Here is a 20,404-nt window from a genome sequence, read left to right on the forward strand (position 1 = left end):
ATGAATGGTTTTTCCTAACGTAGTTCAAGATATTGCTGAGTAAATGTGTTTACTCCATCCTCCCCATTGTCAGTATTTATATTAGTTAATGTCTTGCACCAGATAATTCTGCTTCCTGAGTCCATCTTTTAGCTCACTCCTTTCCTTCCCCTTTGACAAATGGTTTGAGTTTTGACACAGTTTTATCAGCTGGGTCCCTGCTGGGTGCTGTTTGTTTTGGCTTTTATCATGGAAAGTAAATTATTTGCAATATTCCAACTTGCAGTTGGCAGGTCCAATTTAGTATAAATTGCCTTGTAGTCTTTTCTTTGCAAAAGCCCAATTGTTATCCTAAATGAAAACAACAGATTGCGGGCATTCTTTATAGCAAGCTGTTCTCTCTGCTCATTGAAAAGCACGTGGCAGCTCAATGTGCTGAAATACATGATGAGTTGTCATTTACAGAATCCTTATTGGCAGTCTCCTTTTTTTAAAAAAAAAATACTTTTTATGTGCTACATTATTGTGCATAGTTGGGAAGGGGCTTGAAAGGCTATACTATAGAAGAAAAATTGGAACTGTAAAAATGTAGGATCTCAAATGAAATTCTAGTAAGCTGTTTTAAAAGATCAGCACTTGAACCAATTGGGAAATCAGTAGAACATTAGAAGTATTAGTTGCTATCAGACAGGCAGTCTGATTCAGGGAAACAAGCAAATAAAACTAGGGAAAATTAACTGGAGATCAAATAAATCATTTAGTCTGCTCAGTTTAGTAGCTGTGTTCTAAATAAAGAACTCCATGACTCTTGCAGTTCCTGATTTTTTTTAAAAAATGAAAATATCACAAATACTTGGAATGAAATAGAGTATAAAAGCCATATTGCAATTCCAATAAGTAGGAAAATGACCCTGGTGTAAAATTTACACTAGTAACATGTTTACACACATAATTTGATATTTTTTTTCCTAGCAGAAAGCATTGCTAGACTAATATTTTCTGTTTTCCTCTGCTGCCAACCCAAATATTCTGAAATTATTAATCTATTCTGCATCTAGAATAGACAGATAGGTTAGTCTCTTCCTTCCATATATTGACAGATGTAAATAGTTACTATCCTTGAGAAAGCTATATGTACCCTGTTTCCTCCAAAATAAGACATCCCCTAATAATAAGCCCAAGCTGGCTTTTGAGTGCATGGCAGTGAGACCAAATGCGTATTTCAGGGTTCAAAAAAATATAAGACAGGGTCTTGTTTTCAGGGAAATCCAGTAAGTAGTTATTAGATTTATTAGATAATCTAATAATAAATAAATAAATAAAGTAGTTGCACAGGTTTTGATTTGCTGACTTGCACATAACGCAACTCAAGAACTATTCCAATTGAATTATTTTTAAAAGAAAACTATGATGTAAAATCATTAACATGAATGTATTTGGTATTCCAGTGTGTATGGCTTATCAAGGGGGGGGGGGAATCATGTACTCAAAACGTATGTAGTTTTCTTTGAATTTTAATGAGACTGTGAAGAAGAATGAGATTGCTTAAATGCATGTGTCAAGTGAGGCATACCATGCCATTTTAGCATCTTCTTTTCATATAATAATTTGACATCTCACAGAATATAGCTTGACTTTTTGAGTATTCAATAATTTTAACAATTAAGAAAAAAGGATTATAACAATTGAATTTGATAACCTGCAGCTTGCTGATCATTCTTTATTGTTTGGAGCTCAAGAAGTATTGATCAACAAAACGCATTTTGACGCTTTCTCTTTTTTCCTTCATTCTAATTTTCTGTAATGATTCTGAGAAAGAGAAGGGGAAAACATAGATCCAGATGGGAATAAAACAGGTCCTGAAAAGACCACAAGAGGAACTAGGTCAGGTACTTTGGAGATTAAAGAAGCATGGCTCATCCCTGTGTACAGGAGGCAGGGACAAGGAGCACATAATTACATGGAATTAGAACAGCAACAAGTAGTTCAGTTTTATCAGCTTTAATTGTCTATTGTCAGGGTAGAGCTTCTCTTGTAGATCAGGCTGCTGCCAATGTTTTAATACCTTTAATGGACTCTCCATTGTGGGATTATCACTTTCATGAAGCTTGGTCTTTCTTCAAAAGTTATTGATTCTAGAAATAAAAATGAAACAAACCAGTTTCAGCTTCAGGTATTTCCAAAACAGGTTCATGCTACTCTTTGATTTATTATCTTCCCATGGAAGAAGTTAAAAAACACACCTCTAGGGTACTTTCTGTGAGCAGCTGGTATCCCTTGAGTGGAACCAAGAAAAACCTATTTGAACATTAACCACCTTCTTCCATAAACCCTGTTGGGAAACAATAGCTTGTTGATACTGCCTGTTGATAAAGTCAGGGTGTATAGTTGTAAGAATGTGGTTGTAAGAATGTGGGGGAATATCTTGCCTCACATTGTTTCGTAAAGGTTTCATTTTATAGGGTTCAGGAAAGAGGAGAAGGTGTGATCTATTTAAGGAGATTGGAGGACTCTTTAGATTTGGAGTTTCTGTAACTGGAAAAAGATATGCCCATCCCTGATAGGTTTACAAGTGAGGATACCTCCAAAATGGCAGATTATTTACTTATGATATAAATGTAAAATGAAGGGTTTTCTGTGTAGTCTAGATAAGTTTCATTATGTTTCAAGTTAATAATCACATTTTAGACTAAGCAATGTGTACAAATATAATTCAGTTTGGATTCTGTTTGGAAACTATTTTGATCATTTTCAAGGGGTGTGCCTACACTTTGAAAACAAGAAAAGAGACTGCAATAAACCTTCCTGTCAAGGTCACCTTTTATTTTTCTCTCAAGATTACCTCCTATTTTTCTCGAAATAGAATGTAGCCACTCCTCTTCAACCGCCAGTTTATTTCTAGGACTGAGAGGTTTTAACTTCTGTTTCACACGTTCTAAATTTAATGCAAAACCCAGAAAATACATGAAAATCAATGAATTAAAAGTGTAATTGAGTTATGCTTAGGTTAGAAAGTTTCTTGCCCTATGCTATTAGAAGCACAGTTTGTTATTAATGATGTTAATGAAGAACTGTTAGAACATTTTAGCTTGCTTTGCAGAAATATAGTTGCTCAAATCATCATGGAAAGGATTTTAGCTTCATATACTGTATTTTATTTGTTTGTTTTTTCCCATTTCAGGACCACTCATCTCCCTTAAACAGAGACTTAAACATAATTTAGACTAGAGAAACAGCTAATAATACATCTTCAGATCCATTTAAAAGGTCTGAATTTTCATGTACTGTATAGCTGATAGTTTAAAACAGCAAATTTGAATGCCAACTGTTACCACTACACCAAAGAGAGTTAAAGCTTGGTATAATAAAAAGAAACCCTCACATGCCTGAGTCTGTTAAGTAGCATAATTGCTTTAAGAGCAAGTGATCACCAACCAGAGCCATCTAAAATGATGAATTTTTGTTTTGTTTTTTTGTTAGACTGGAATGTTACAATCATTGGTATATCAGGAAATATTGAACTCAACAACATTTCTGAATAGATGTTTCTCTACTATCTAACCTCTTTAACATCAGATGTTTTTTTTTTTAAACCATAAGAGTATGGATAGAAGACAATTTACACATATAGAATGGAGGGTCAAACTTCACATAGCAATGGCATAAATAAATATGGCATAAAGACCTTATTGGATTGATTATTTAATGCACATTTAAAAACAGCAAACATGGCATCAATATCATGAGATCTAGAAGTTTTGCTGAGACATTTGCAGCTATTGTTCCAATTTTAAGGGTAGGCAATCTAATAGTCTAATATGTTCTATAAGTGAAGATAGAAGCAACTAGAAAATCTTGGCCAGTTAAAAAAAGCATGGTAGGCTCAGATCTAATTAATACTTGGAGGGGGGATCATTAAGAAATCCAGAACTCCATGCTAAACTGGAAAGCTGAAAAAATAATGCTAGAAGAATTTAATATCAAACCTAATTGTTGCCAAGAAAACTGTGTAGATTGATCCATGCAAACACAGGAGTCCAGCTACACTGAAGGGTATCTACTTTTAATCAATGTTTAGAAAATTAATTGAGAAGCCTTCTAGCTAGGAAGCTTACCAAAGTTTTAGAGCTTTTAAAATATGAATTTGGAACCAATTTTAAATTTGTTTATTTTTATTCTAGAGGTAATTTAATGCATTGAGATTATTTTGGAGTATTTATGTTATAAAGATTATTGATAACACAAAATGTTCTTTGGAATCCAGAGGATAATTTCCCCCAAAATTTGTAGAATTTTCCAGAAGCAACATTGCATAAAGAAAAATTCAAATACTGTAACTGCATATTCTCTTATATAGTCCTTTTCTCTACCGTTTTTATATTGATAAAAAGCCTTCTCAGATTTTTAGTAATTAATAAAACTTTTCCGTTCATAATATTTGTTTCTTTAAATATAAAAGACGACTGCAGTCAGATCATAACTTAGAACTCTGAAATGTACAGTCTAGAGCTGGAACCAGGTCTACAGAGAAGATCGGGAAAACCAAAGGTTTTCTTCTTTCTATTGATGTGGTCAATTTGTTCCTAGCTTTCTTTATATAAAGAAGAGAGAATATGAAAAAAAAATCAGCTTTAGTTTCTGATCTATATTAATGTTCCTACAGCATCTTCTCACACAATCATTGTGCTGTTCTGCCTGCTCATTCTTTTGGAGGAAAAAAATAGCCTTCAAGCAGTGGTATTCATGAGAGGAAAGCCAGTTTCAGTGACTTTTGAAGCTGGAGTAAGATTCACTTACTGCTGAGCTTCAGTGGTATGAGATGACAGCATCAAAGGAAGTGAAGTAGATGAGGGTGAAGACAGAGTTTCTGACAGCACAGTTTTGCGCCATTCATGATTTACTGCTGAGCTGGAAGCTACGAAAGGGGGGGAGCAGGGGAGGGAGTGAGAGAGAGAGAGAGGTGTTGTCTGAGAAATGCTGACTAATAAGGTAATTGGGGTTTTCTCTAAAAAGGGACAATAAATGGATGATTAAAAAGTGTGTTTTCTGAAATGAACACCACTGACTTTGCAAATTCCAGATGGTATGAGTGAACTCTGTGTAAAAACAACAAACTGCCAGTCAAAAAAATATAATTATAAATATTAATGGAGAGGGGGGAGCAGGAATGACAAATTGTGTGGAACACCCAAGAAGTCAAAAGATACCTTGATAGATAAATAGTACAAATAAGTCTTATTTTTCTTCATAAGTCATTACACATTATGGCTCTGTACATATGTAATGCACTGTAATATATTCTACATTATAGAATAGAATAGAATTTTATTGGCCAAGTGTGATTGGATACACAAGGAATTTGTCTTGGTGCATATGCTCTCAGCGTACATAAAAGAAAAATATACATTTGTCAAGAATCATTAATGATTGTCATAGGGGTCAAATAAGCAAAGAAGAAACAATCAATATTAATAAAAATATTTGGATACAAGCAACAAGTTACAGTCCCACAGTCCTAAGTGGGAGGGAAAGGGTGATAGGAATGATGAGAAAAAACTAGTAGAAATAGAAGTGCAGACTTAAAAAGTTTGACAGTGTTGAAGGAATTATTTGTTTAGTAGAGTGATGGCATCCGGGAAAAAACTGTTCTTGTGTCTAGTTGTCTTGGTGTGCAGTGCTCTGTAGTGACGTTTTGAGGGTAGGAGTTGAAACAATTTGTGTCCAGGATGAGAGAGGTCAGTAAATATTTTCACTGCCCTCTTTTTGACTCTTGCAATATACAGGCCCTCAATGGAAAACAGGTTGGCAGAAATTGTTTTTTCTGAAGTTCTGATTATCCTCTGAAGTCTGTGTCGGTCTTGTTGGGTTGCAGAACCAAACCAGACAGTTATAGAGGTGCAGATGACAGACTCAATGATTCCTTTGTAGATGGTCCTTGCCTAAGTCCTTACCTAACAGTTCTACTGATCCTTATTTAACAACAGCAATCAGGATTGTCAGAACTATTGTCACTAAGTAATGTAGTCACATGGTTTTTTGACTTACCAGCATATTGCTCAATGATAGAGTTTCTTGTTAGTGTTGTCAAATGAGGACTATTTTTATTGAGTTACTTCTGGAAACAATTCAAGTATTGAATATATTTAATTGTTCCATATAAAGACTTTCATGAATTAGGACATGGGTACTGATAAAACCATCTCCCCAGCTATTTCTGTCTATTCAGTAAGATCAGGCAAAATGGATGTGTTGGAGATACTTTTTGTAAAGAAATGTCATTTTGTGGGAATTAGGAAATAAACTTCTCTATTATTACACTCGACTCATAGCCCAGCATTCTCTCCCCCCTCCAAAGCCCATGTGGCCCTGCCACTGTTACGCTTTTGCAACAACCTAGCTCTTTAAACAAGCCCTCAGGCAGAGTAGATTGTGATCCATTCCATGGACTGATTAATTTCATTTATTTAGAGGGCTTATGAGTTGCTCCATCAAGCTAATGAATTATCTGAAAGGCTTGATGGAATAACCAAGTTTTCATTATTATTTTTTTCAAAACTCTAGAAGGAAGCCATTTGAAATCTACATTAGATTTTTCAATGTCCCTTATAGAGGGCAGTCTCTAATTGAGAAGAGGCATTGAGGGCCGGCCTGCTAAATTGTAGCAAATAGGAATTATTAGGGAACAATTTATGAGTTACTAGGTGTTGTTTTATTTTCCCAATATCGAGAGTTTACAATGCATTATTGTATTACTGTTTTTAACCATTTTATGTACCTCACTTGGAGTTAGCAATTATGGCAGCAGGAAAAGGGATTACTTTTATTTATTTATTTATTATGCTGTTTTTCATGGTATCAAATATTACTAGGGGACCCTTTAGAAGGTAATTGCCTTTAGAACAGTCACCATGTGATACGCAATTCTTAAAGCCACCACGTCCCTTTTTTCCAGCTGGGATGAATGTTCCAAAAGGGTGGAGGAAAAGTTCTTGTAAGGTCTGCACTTTTCCCTGTTTTTGTCAAGATTTGAAACCTTCCCTGCCATTTGGGTTTACCTTTTGACCGTATAAATTTATTCAGAGACAATTTCTTAATCTTTTTCAAGTTTCATTATAGTCCAGACATTTCTCTTAGTGTTCTTCTTTTTTGGAATTCATCCTCAAAATTAAGCATCAACACACAGATTAATAGCAACCATGTATAGCCCATTCTTATTTTTACTTGGTTGTTTATCCTATGCCAGTGATGGCGAACCTATGGCGAACAGGTGGCACGTGGAGCCATATCTGCTGGCATGCAAACCGTTGCCCTAACTCAGCTCCAGTGCACAAGTGCACACCGGCCAGATGATTTTTGGCTTGCATAGAGGCTCTGGGAGGGAGTTTTCATCCTCCAGAGGACCTCCAGGGGGGCTGAGGAAACCATTTTCATGTTCCCCAGGCTCCAAGAAAATCTCTAGAGCCTAGGGAGGGTGAAAAATGGACCTACTGGGCCTACCCGAAGTCATGAAACAGAGGAGCAGGGGATTGTGTGTGCCTGCAATTGTGGATGTGGGCACTCACATGTGTGTGCTTTGGCACCCAAGGAAAACAAGGTTTGCCATCACTGCCCTACACCGAGATGTACCCAAACAGAAAGTGTTACATTCTCAGACTGAAGCACATATGTGTTTGAAACTACTCCCCATCTTATATTGTTGCCTCCAAGACGACTTCCCCTGAGGCCCAGCCTGTTACATTCTCAGACTGAAGCATATAGGCTTCAGTCAAGTCCTCCATTTTGGAGGCAAAATACTGACTGCTGATTGGCTGGACTGCCTGGCAGCTCCCTATAAAAGGGCTCATTGTTAGACAGAACCTTTGCTACATTGTAAATAGTTGCCAAATAAAGAGCTGTTGTTTTGAACCCACTTCTGTCTGCCTCTTCCATTTGCCCTATCTATCAGAAAGAGAAAGAAAGAACCCAGTTCAGCTGAAGGAAGTAGCAATAAACAAAGAAAGCTGAAGTAAAATTATATGAATAGTTGCAGTTACATGATTTTCACTAAACAACTGCTTTATTTAATAACCAAATTGTCAGAACTATATGTGGTTGCTGAATGAAGAATATCTGTATACAATCTATATGAAAGTGAGTCAGGTCATTCATGTAAGAAGGAGCATGTGTGGGTTGGGAAGCATAGCTATTTCCTACACCAAAGCAGCTTCAGATTATACTGTTCCACTGGGATATCTGTAATGTTTCTATAGGAAGTCATATTGGCCACACATGATCCATACCTGTTAGTAGAGCAGTATGCAAAAATAGCCCTCTTGCTTGTGTTGTTCCACAGGATTAGCCCTAGACTCAAGCAACCAAACTGACCATTATATTTATTACGGTAATATGGAAAATATCTGTAGCTTCTGTTCAGTTTATCCACTTTTCATATATCCACAGACTTTGGAGTGTAGTAGTCCTCAACTTAGGACCACAGTTGAGCTCCAAATTGATGTTGCTAAGTGAGAGATTTGTAAGTGAATTTTGCCCCATTTTATGATTTGTCACATTTGCTAACTGAATCACTGAAGTTGTGAAGTTAGTAACACAGTTGTTAAGTGAATCTGGTTTCACTTAAATGTGGTTGACTTTGCTTGTCAGAAGTTTGCAAAAGGTCATCACAAGACCCTACAGCAACTATCATAAATATGAATCAGTTGTCAAGCATCCAAATATAAACCACATGACCATGGGGATGCTGCAATGGTCAAAATGTGAAAAAATGTGAAAATGGTCATAAGTCCCTTTTTTCAGTGCTGTTATAACTTTGAATGGTCACTAAATGAACTGTTGAAGTGTTAATATGACAACTACTTATAGTTACAGGAAGGTAGTAAGGCACAAGTGATCTCATATAGAAGCCACAGTTTTATATTTCAATACAAAATACTGAGTTAGTGGCAATCATCTGATTCATCATCAATTATCAAAATCAAGGTACCCATTTTGTTTTGAATGCTTGTTTCTATTGCATATTATATAATTTGCATAACTTCTGTAAATTATTTTGTTGACTTAACAAGTACTTGTCTGATACTACAGTAATACCTCGTCTTACGAACCTAATTGGTTCCCGGGGGAGGTTCGTAAGGTGAAAAGTTTGTAAGACGAAACATTGTTTCCCATAGGAAACAATGTAAAATGAATTAATCCGTGCAACGAAAAAAAAATGCAAAAAAACGCCACTGCCCGGCTGTCACCTTTTGAAACAGCCGGGCGCTTCTCAGCGTTCTCCCAATGCTGAACCCGGAAGTTCGGCAAAAGTTCAGGTCCGGGTAGCCGCCGAGACCCCTCGCCGCCCGGCTGTCATCTTTTGAAACAGCCGGGGGGCTTCTCGGCGGCCTCCCGAACACCAAACCCGGAAGTTCGGGTTTGGCGTTCGGGTTCAGGAGGACGCCGAGAAGCCCCCCGGCTGTTTCAAAAAGCGACAGCCGGTCGGCGGGGCTTCTTGGCAGCGGCAGCGGCTGGTTCGTAAGACGGAAAAAGTTCGTAAGAAGAGGCAAAAAATTTTCTGAACCCCGGGTTCGTATCTCAGGTTGTTCGTATGGCGAGGGGTTCGTATCATGAGGTACCACTGTATATCTTAGTAATGCCCAGTGATCTGTGAATATTCGATTAGAATATGTCAGAGGTCTTTACATAAATAAATCCTACTCTCTGTACAGTGTCATCTATTCTAGACAAACAAATAATCCCCTTCATCTTCAGAAATTCAAGACTTCAAGAAATCTTTGGCACGGCCTATATGTTAGGACAAAATCAGAGGTTGATTCTCTGAATAATAAAAATCTTCACATATACACTCACTTGTATTTTTAAAGCAAGTCAAAACAGGTTCCTTCCTACGCAAGAGGAAAAGCACAGTAAAATAAACATGTCTGAAGATGCGAGGTAAAAAGGAAAAGTAGGAGACTTGTCCTTTGTTGAACCGACTTGGTATTTTTGATAGTATGTGTGACTGTGCATGGAGCTATGCGACCTTACAATTGTTGTGAGCTGAAGGCTTCCACATTGAAGGGCCAGGACCACTAAAGGAAGTTAGGCATCTGGTTTGTTTGGTAATGAAAAATAGGAATGCGAGGTTTAATGCACTTCATAATAGACAAACAGGACATTGTATGCCATCATCACAGGATGTCCTTCCTTCAAGGCAGCACATTAATATGGAAAGAAGGAAAAGAAATGGCAAGAACACATGCCTGTGTAATTATTACACACACATACTTATTTCATTAGTGACACGCTCTTTAAGTGATTGTGTCTATTACAAATTTTAATAATGCAGATTTTCTTTCGGAACTACGTTAGCATTTGAACTACTCTCTACAAAAACACCTGCAGGGCAATGCTGTGTTGTTTCTCCTTTAACTGATGCTATTTTAAAATAGTACAAAGGTAAGGCTGCAGCCCTGCGCTCACTTTCCCTTGAGTAAAAGTTTTATTAATCTTAGTAAGGGGTGTAAAAAAAAGAGGGGGATATGTACATTGTACAGAAAATATATATTTTTTATTTATTTTATTTATTTATTTATTAGATTTGTATGCCGCCCCTCTCCATAGATGTGGGTGTTGTTTTTAATTTAAAAGCTTATGACAGATCAAATTGCATAACAACTTCTTTTTTTTGTTGTTCTTTTGTACATCTGTTAAAAAATCATAGATATTTAATTGGGTTTTTGATGTTCCTGGAAAGTTTAGTTTAGACATAGAAGTAAGGAACAGAGAAATAATGTTCTGTTTTACATCTGATTCAAATATTTCCCCTTCCCTTGGAAGATAATTCCACTGCCACCAGCCTATTAATCAGCTTACGTGTTAATTGGAAAATCTGCATTGCTGTGATTTTCAGAAAGGAAAAATTCCTTCTGAGTGACTTGGATAATCAGGTGTAGCCCCACCCCCTTCTCTTGACAGCTCTGAGTGTAAATCAGAAATGACTGGCTCACTGGAAACTTGTAGCAGGGAGGAGAAAGGAAGAGTCTGTTTCGCTAGTAGAGGCTGAAACGCTCAGCCCTCCAGTCTTTCAAAGAAGTTGAAGCCTAAGAACAGCAGCACCTGTGACAGGGAGAGAAAACTCGTGAGCGAGAGGCCAGCCCAAGCAACAAGAGTTAAAATCTCGAGGCATGAGTCAGTCCTGCTTCCACGGGCCAAGTGGAAGGCAGAGGAAATGTTTACTCTTTAGATATGTGTGAGACTTACCTGAAACGCCAGGCTGCCAGCTGGAAGTATTTGTGGACTGTACCTTGGTAAGCAACTTTTTTTTTCAGATCCTTTGAGAAGGTTTTTTTTTGAATGAAACAAAGCAAGAAGCAATGGCAAGCGGTTTTTTTTTTCTTGAAAGTGCTCTTTCTAAGGTGCCTTAAAGTTCAAGGGATCTTTGTTTTTATGATGATTAATTCTTTCACTGCTACTAGCAACTGTCAGTTGAGTTTCACTATTACTTCGCTCTCCTAGCGCGTAAAGTGTGAAGCTTTTTTTTCATACGATGTTAGAATCTGTCCTATCAGCATTTATCTGAAGAACTATTAAACCGGCCAGAGTTGAATTGAGTGAGAAAATACAGAACGAACCCAATTTTGGGGTGTGTTTTGTTGTTGTTGTTTTTGCTTTTTTCAAAATATTTCTTTGAATTGGGAATATGACCTACTTGATCTCAGTCCAGAGGATTAGTAGTATAATTATGGAACTTCAGGTTTTTCTTATGGAAAAGCTATAGTCTAATCCATTGTCTTTTTACTTGGGGAAAACAGAATGGTAAGTTAACTTGTTTTTAATATGCAAGCTTAGTTTGCTACTTCTGTTATAGGGATAGTTGTAAAGGTAAATGTTGCAATTGTATTACTATAAATCTGTAATAGTATACGGTATTCTATGATAATATACTTTTCTGTGTTTAAAGTGTGATGCTTTTTAAGTATCTTTTAAAGTGTGATACTCAGGAAAGACAGACACATAATATTTTATGCAATAATAATAATATTCAAACATTGTAAGGTAGCCTTTACTATTGTACCTGTATCATAGATGAAAGACAATATCTGGTCTCAGAATTTTGTGACTGTGTAGCCACTATTCGAAATAGAAGTATTTTGGTCCATCTTGTAAGCCATGGATTATTTTCAGCGTAGTTCAGTTTTGTTTTACACACTTTTTGGAATATGTAAGCATATGCTAATTGAGTAGTATTTCTAGTTACTTTGGATTGTTTCTGGAGTGATAGCAACAGGATGCAGCCTTCTTGAGCTTTCTATACCAGAGGATAAGAGGAAGTCAATACAGGGTAGGGGGGGGATGTTGTTTTTAAAAGTTGTTCATATGTTGGAAGTTGTGGGAAAGTTCAGTCTTCCTCATTTGGAAAAAGCAAGCCAGGTTCCGCTCTTCCAGGCTGCACTTTCCATTTTTAGCTCTTTTCAGACGCAGACAGCAGTTCCTTCCTTTTCCTTTCCTTGTTTATGACACTTTCTTAGTGCAGTTTTCCAACAAGCTGTGTTGTGCACAAATTTTTGGCTTTCAGATCACCATCCACCCCATTCAGATAATAAACAATCTGAAAGATATGTGGACGTTTTCTCTCTCCCCATACACACACTAGCTTTAGCTATTGATCATGGTATGTCAAGGAAGTCAGCCCCAAAGTGTAACTTTTAGCTGTTCTGCTCATGTCCTCAGTGTGTTCCCAGATAGCCATTTAGATCTATTTGCCAGCAGTAGTAATAAGAGAATGACAAATGTGTGTGTATATATATATTTTCCAGGCTGCCGTACAGTGTAGCCCACATATTGTGAATTCCAAGGGACAGCGCAAAGGGACAATATTGATAATGAAAATGGACATGAAGGATGCTGATATGACTCTATGGACAGAAGCTGAATTTGAAGACAAGTGTACCTACATTGTAAATGATCATCCGACAGAACCCAGCTCTGCAGAAGGTTGCACCATAACTCAAGCCGAATCATCTTTGCCAAGGAACTTGATTTTCAAATATGCAGGAAATTGCAAAGAGGTAAGAACAGGTTTACCAGGAATGATTAAAACAACCCGAAATGCCCTTTTGGTTTCTGTTTTTGAAATAGGCATTACCAATTTTTCTTTTCTTAAAGCACAGGAAAGGCTTGAAGAAATGTCTCCCTTTTAATACCATTGTGTCATTCCTATTTTACTGCATCAAAAAGAACAAACACTTCCTGACCTGTATTTTGATGTATCCTAGATATGCTAATGTATATATGGAATTTGTATGTAAGATGTGGTTTTTAGCAGACTAGTGACAATTCCAGACTTATATCCCTGACCAGTTTAGAAATAGTTGTTTTGCATAGTTGTAAAACACACACATCTGTAAAATACAGGATATACATTGCTTATAAGTGACCCTTTTGTTCTGAAACAATAAAATTGTGTCAGATCAGTGAAATCATTTAAATACCCTGTGTTTAAATTACTTGTTTATCTAGGACAGGGATTTTGTTGGTAGCTGGACATACAGGTATATTTTAGTCCATTTCTCTGGAGTGGGTGCATTCTTTGTTGTTGTTTCAGAAGGGCAGAGAAAAAAAATCAGCCTCGATGAGCAATTGGTTGCCTGTTTATTCTTTCATATAGAGTAGCTATTATAGTTAGGCGTGATGTTCAGCAGGATAATAATGGTAGGGCCAGCCCATCATTTTTTTGTCCCTCTCCTGTGACTTGTGGTGGAACAGCTATAACCTGTGTTGCTACTGTGGCTAAATAAACTGACCACAGAGCTCAGGGAAGGGTGTACATTCATTCCTTTCCAGTTATTAAAATATTATTGTATTCAAAAACAGGATAAAAACTTGGAACTGATATAAATTGTAATTTATTAACATTTTTTCAGAAATTGAGCGCATCCTATTATCTCTAAGGTTTTAATTCTTGGTGCTGCTCTTCTCTGAACTGAATGATGAGCTGGAACAACTTAAATATAGATAGATAGATAGATAGATAGATAGATAGATAGATAGATAGATAGATAGATAGATAGATAGATAGATATAAAATAAGCTAAACATATAATATACTGCTCAAAAAAATAAAGGGAACACTCAAATAACACATGCTAGATCTGAATGAATGAAATATTCTCATTGAATACTTTGTTCCGAACAAAGTTGAATGTGCACAACAGCATGTGACATTGATTGTCAATCAGTGTTGCTTCCTAAGTGGACAGTTTGATTCCACAGAAGTTTGATTTACTTGGAGTTATATTGTTTTGTTTAAGTGCTCGCTTTATTTTTTGAGCAGTGTATATTTAGCTTATTGGCCTGAAAACCAACTAGCTAATACCCCTTGTAAAACACATTTTGTAGTCTTAATTTTCATTGAGGGCAGTCTAAAAAAAATACTGCCTTGCTATAGGCTGGCAAATATTCATACATTTGTGAATCATTTTTAAACCATTATATTGAATAATAGTTTAGGAAATTACAAACCTTGTAGATTTTTTAAAATAAAATATAATTCCATGTGTCTTTACAGAAAAGGCTAGTGCTAGACAATATATTTAACTTTTTTCCATTCTAATTCCCTTTGCTATCATAAAAATAGAGATAAATTGTACTATTGTACTATTGTTCCACATACCATTTAAGATACAATAGTATGTTGTTCAAAATATGCTGATTTGGATTTAGCTGGCTTTGTAATTATTATATCCGCTTCGTGGTCAATTTGGCAGAATATCAGGTTAATTGGTATTAGAGTTTATGAATAATTTGGTGGCAGAAGGGAGAGAACCAGAGGACAGAACCCAAATATCTTCATGCTCTAGATCTTGAACTGTTTACACAAACACAAATGCAATGAGAACATATTCATTATCATAATAATAATAATAATAATTTATTAGATTTGTATGCCGCCCCTCTCTGAAGACTCATAGCATATTATGTTCATTGACAAACTTGGTTTTAGGGCATACCGCAAAATATTGTATGTAAAATGATAAAGGAACTGGATCTTATAAGCTTTAGCTTATAACTTTTGACAGACAAAGGCCTTGCTATTTTTCAGGGATGGATTACTCAGGCATGATCACATAGAATGATGCAAGGAGTGAGCTGTTTTTATGGAGAAAAATATGCTTATGAAATGTTAATGCTGTCATTAAGGAACTGTATTTAGGGTAATATTCCTAGAGCCTACAGATACTCCTGTGTTTTGTACGTGCACCTGTGTGTGTCTTGTTTTTGTTTATTTCTCATTGCTTTACTAATCCTGGAACCCCACCTTTTATTGAAACGGCAAGACATGTCATATGGTTGACCTTTGTTGGGGATTACTTTATGGAGCTGTTTTTCATTGTATGGTTACCATTAGTAAGCGTATGGGCATGTTAAAGCAACATTAATTTTTAACATTCAAAGGTGTATCGTTTATCTATGGACATTCATGATGTAGTATTTTCTTCTTCTTTTTTTTAGTGTGGACAAGTAGATTTTTGGGGGGGATGGGCATTCCTTTAAAAAAATATTCTCAAATTAAACTCCTTTAAAATAATAGGCAAGGATTTAACACCCCCCCACACACACACACACATACACCATCAGATTTTTTTTTAAAAAAACTCACATATAAATGGACACAACTAGAACTGGCCAAATAGAAAGGTTAGTACCAGGGATTTAACCTTTCTAGTGCAGCCAATCACAGCAGAGGAGCCATGTCAAACTCCTTTGGTGGGAATCTACAGAAGAATATTCACTGCAGATTTTAATTTCTGTATAGATTTGTGGGAAAGAAAATATGCTTTTATGATAGCCTAGTCTCAGTTTTTTACAGATTACAGATCAAAAACCTTTAGATTTCAGAAAATACTGTTTTTAAAAGGGAGGTTGTGTTCAATAGGACTGATTCCAGGAAGTAATCTAGATGCTGTATTTTTGTACTGACTTAGACCCACAAAAGATACTCCTCCTTATTAGCTGCTCTTGAAGAGAATTATATTTCAATATTTATTGATTTGCTCTTTTAGAATTAAGCCACCTTTCCAGCCAATAAGGAGTTTATGGTTGTTCACAGAAAAATCAAACTAAACATTTAATCGAATTGTATACTTGACCCATTAAATAGATATTTATCACTTGAATACCTTGCAAATGTTGTTGCTATGTTGTTCATGTAAGAAGGAAGCAACAGGCAAACATTATCTCTCACTCCACCCTTCAAAAAAAGAATAAATTATAGGATGTAAGCCCTCTTTAGTGCATTATTCTCCCAGTGTTGTTGAAAACAAAAGAAATTGTGTATTGTTCCAGAGAAAAGTTTAAGTGAACAAGGCATCATTGGAAGTAGGGAAGTGGAGATTAAGATAACAGGCATTTCTAATACTGTAGTTATATCCCAGATTCAGTTAATTTTTAAAAATTTATTATTACTTCAGAAGTTGTGAGTGCTTCATCACTGATGGCTTTTAAGAAGAAACTGGACAACGATTTGTCCGCTTGAGCTGGGGGTTGGACTAGAAGACCTCCAAGGTCCCTTTCCAACTCTCTTATTTTGTTGTTGTTATTATTTCATTAAGTTATATGTGCTTGTGATATTAGCTAGTGATCATTAAAATAAATAATAGCTTGCATCTTTTATCTACATTCAGCCTATGTGTTATGAAGGGTCATTTTAATAAGTTAATAATAAGATTAGAGAAAGATATAGAGTATTGGTACTTACATGAAATCTGCATGGGCTGTATCAAGTGACAGACAAATAGAATGTTACACAGAAAAGGTACTGATGCCCAGAAAGAATCAAAAGAAGTAGATTCTATATATAGATAAAACATAAAAGGAGCAAAAATATTTCAATGAAACTGTTTATAAGTGATACAATGGCTCGGTTCCAAAATTGGTGACCTTTTTAAAAAAAAAAAAACCGAGAGTTGCCTTTTAATTTATTTTTATTTAAATTCAGGAAGGCAAATAGCCTGTTCAGGATATCACTAATGCTCAGGAGAATTAATAGGATTAATAGTTCCTTCTGTCAAATTCTAGTGAGCATTCTTATGAAGAATAACGAGGTTGCTTCCATCAGTTGTAAGACAATTAACAGGGTTCATCCCAAAATCTGAAGTTTAAGGATCACACCAGAGAAGCATGATATAGAAGCAATTCTGTACTTTATACCTAAAACAGTAGTAACACGTTGCAATTGTATTCTAATGAATAAGAATGTATTATAATACCTGTAATCTTGTTTTTTTATATATAATGTAGAAAGAGACACTTTGCTGTGTCTTGTTTTCCAACATTTCGTTTTCAGTAGGTCAATTTCAGGATTTTTTATGAACAATAAGCAGAAGGGTCTTATCCTTCAGTGACACATGACTCTATGTTGTATAAATAATATCCATATGCTAATAGCTTAACTAGTAATTTTGTGAATTACCGGTAAATACTTTCTATAATTGTTACAACTTAAGGGGGAGGGGGAGTCTAACAATTGTACTTATCATAGCACCAGGAGAAACTTTTCTATTCAGTTTTAAAGCAAAGGAATTAATACATTCCTTTTTCATCAGTTTCTTTGTCAGATATGTCTTTTTACTGTTCAGGAGGTCTGCTCTCATTCCCATTAGTTAGTGGAGAATTTGTGGTGTTGGGACAGCATTATTCCAAAGCAGATGTGCTTAAGGACACCTAGTGGACAAATCTGAAATATCACTTTGTTTCTCTCAAAATTCAACAAGGCTTAATTTACATTGCTTTTTGATTTGTAGTTGTATTTTTTTAAAAGTTGTGTATATTTTAATATTATGGTCATTTTTTAAAAATGGTATGTTACCAGGCCATAAGGATAAATCTTCTTTATAAAAGTATAATGAAACTCAATTTCCTTATTTGTGGCACAAAGCTGGATTTCTATAGGGTTTCTCCATAATATATCATATTATCTGAGGATGCTATACTTAAATCCTGAAAATATAACTTTTGTGCAACCATTCTACAATAAATAATTATTGTTAACTTATCATGGTATCTCATTCACACATTCAGAAAATTAATGTGCTCTTTAGAATAAATGTAAACATAACACATAACTAATACCAAGAAAATAGCCACCAAGATCCTTTCTGTGAAGGAAATTAATCCATCAAAGGCTAGTTTTATATATATGAGTAAGCCTAAACAATTGCAATTCTGGTGCATATATTCTCAGCCCTGATTGCACTTATTTTTTCCTCCTCAAAGAATGTCATACTTCCAGTGTATCCAATGCTTGATAATAGCTGTAATTTATTCAGGATGATATTTCATGCAACTAATGAGGTGTATATGAAAACTTTGGCATCCATTTATTTATTAAGGTGCTAGAAGGCTATGTTTTATTTTTGTTTTTCTGGCCAACATGGAAGTTTTTAAAGAAATGTAATGTTGGAAAAAAGACCTGAGAGATGCTAATTATGATAATAATTTAATAATAATTTATTAGATTTGTATGCCGCCCCTCTCCGAAGACTTGGGGCGGCTCACAACAATAATACAATACAGTACAAATCTAATAGTTAAAACTTAAGTTAAAAACCCAAGATGGACAATTGCAAGCAATATATGTTTTGCTCTCTCATTCTCCCCTTTCCTCTTCTGATAGTAATTTGTAAATTGCAAAACTTTCATGCAGTGTTTAAAAATATCTGGAAACTCTGCAATTTTTCTTAAGCATTAACTGAAAATGAAACTTAGCCGAATGAAATCGCTGGAATTAACACATATTACTCTACAGTTTAGCTAAATATTGCAAACATTCCCCTCTATTGTTTTCCTCCGTTATACCATTAAACAAACCCATTCCACCACCATCCCCGCCATTATACCCAGCCCATCCATACACATAAACACACTTCATGAGGATAACTAACATATCATATTAAATCCTTTCTAAAGACCTTGCTCGAAATATTGTTTGGGCCTGCTTTGAATTATTGTACAAAAATCCCCCAACTTTTTTTCATTTAACAAATGCCAAATCATAACGATTCTTAGATGCTTTGAAAACTTCAACATATATTTAAATTAAAATGTAAGAGAAAGCGCATCTCTTATAACTGTGAATAGCAAAAACAGCCAGACTTATTCAGATACTGGCTATTAACTTCTCTTGAAAGTTGCAACAGAATGTAAATTAAGTCAGATGGGGAAAAGCCAGAAGAACATCTGCCTTTTTCACCTCTATGAAAAATGCTTAAGAGTGGTAAAAATAAACACTGCCATTAGGCATGTCTCTATTTGTTTCTACTTGTTTTTAAAGGATATACAACTGGTTTGAGTTTGTTAAAGTTTAGGGGAACATGTCAAGAATTGCTTCAGACTCATTAAAAAAAATTCACACCAAGCCAAATCCTAGGTATTTGTGCTACTACTTTATGTATTTTTCCCCTCTTCTTGCAGATTTAAACTAGATTAGCATCCATATCTTTATGCTACAAATAATACTGGAAATTGTAGTTTTTTGTGTAGTTTCAACACATTAGAAAACTGCAACTCCTAGGAATCTTTGAGAGTAGTCATGGCAAGCTTTATTTGGTATAGTAGGGGGTTTCAAACTTTTTCATGCTGGGGTGGGCTACTGCCCGGACGAAGGGGGGGGGAAGCAGTGGGGTAGCGAAAATGGAGCTCCATCCCAGAGCACCCAATTTGCACTGAAAGATGTTGGAAGAAAATGCAGCCCACAGTGCGGTAGTAAAAATTTTGATAGCCCTTCACTGAACCTACTGTTTAAAAAAAAAAAAATCCTGCAAACTGGTCAAGAGAGAAAGCTGCAGTGATTAGAAAATTGGCTGTGTTCAAGTGAACCTCTTTTCCTTTAGTCTCTAGAATCTTACATTTAAAGCAGTGATGATGAGCCTTTCAGACATCAAGTGGCCAAACTGCATATGGGCACATGCCCAAACTGAAAGGTGTGCACGCACACAATTGTGCGCATGCATGGACATGTGCGCTTATGCAGCAGAGACCCGAAGACCAGCTGGCCAATGGGAGGCAGGGCATCCCAACACTGGCAGCATGGCAAGAGGTAAGATTTTTTTTCTTTTGTGAGCTTCTGTTTTGTCCTTTGCAGGGAAACAGAAACTCATAAAAGAAATGCCACAGAGATCCGACCTGGGACAATGGTACTCGTGCCAGCAGAGAGGGCTCTGTGTACACCTCTGGCATGCGTGCCATAGGTTTGCCACCATGGTACTATAGCATTTAATTTTCATTATTTAAGTACTGATAAAATGCTCTATTCAGGACTGACAAAATCTGATCGATTCAGACGTGTTGATAGCTAGATACATTTTTAAAAATCTTCCGGATACTACATAGATAGAATGCTATTATTTTATTATTATTTTTTTATAAATGTTTTATTTATAATTATAAT

The 20,404-nt window shown here is 35.8% G+C and overlaps 1 protein-coding gene across 3 annotated transcripts in view; it reads left to right on the forward strand.

Annotated features, from left to right (window-relative positions):
* PRDM1 (PR/SET domain 1) overlaps window positions 1-20,404 on the forward strand; it is a 124,110-nt gene that overhangs the window by 84,618 nt on the left and 19,088 nt on the right. Inside the window, exons 1-2 of one of the 3 annotated variants that reach the window (XM_070733297.1) lie at window positions 10,928-11,264; window positions 12,774-13,025. In XM_070733297.1, the coding sequence (XP_070589398.1) occupies window positions 12,840-13,025 (186 nt within the window). In that variant the 5' untranslated portion in view covers window positions 10,928-11,264; window positions 12,774-12,839. Of the gene's footprint in view, window positions 1-10,927; window positions 11,265-11,707; window positions 11,773-12,773; window positions 13,026-20,404 lie in introns of those variants that run through there. The other 2 variants (XM_070733295.1, XM_070733296.1) reach the window with 2 other exon arrangements.

This window comes from Erythrolamprus reginae, chromosome 1 (assembly GCF_031021105.1).
Source record: "Erythrolamprus reginae isolate rEryReg1 chromosome 1, rEryReg1.hap1, whole genome shotgun sequence".
Lineage (NCBI taxonomy): Eukaryota > Metazoa > Chordata > Lepidosauria > Squamata > Dipsadidae > Erythrolamprus > Erythrolamprus reginae.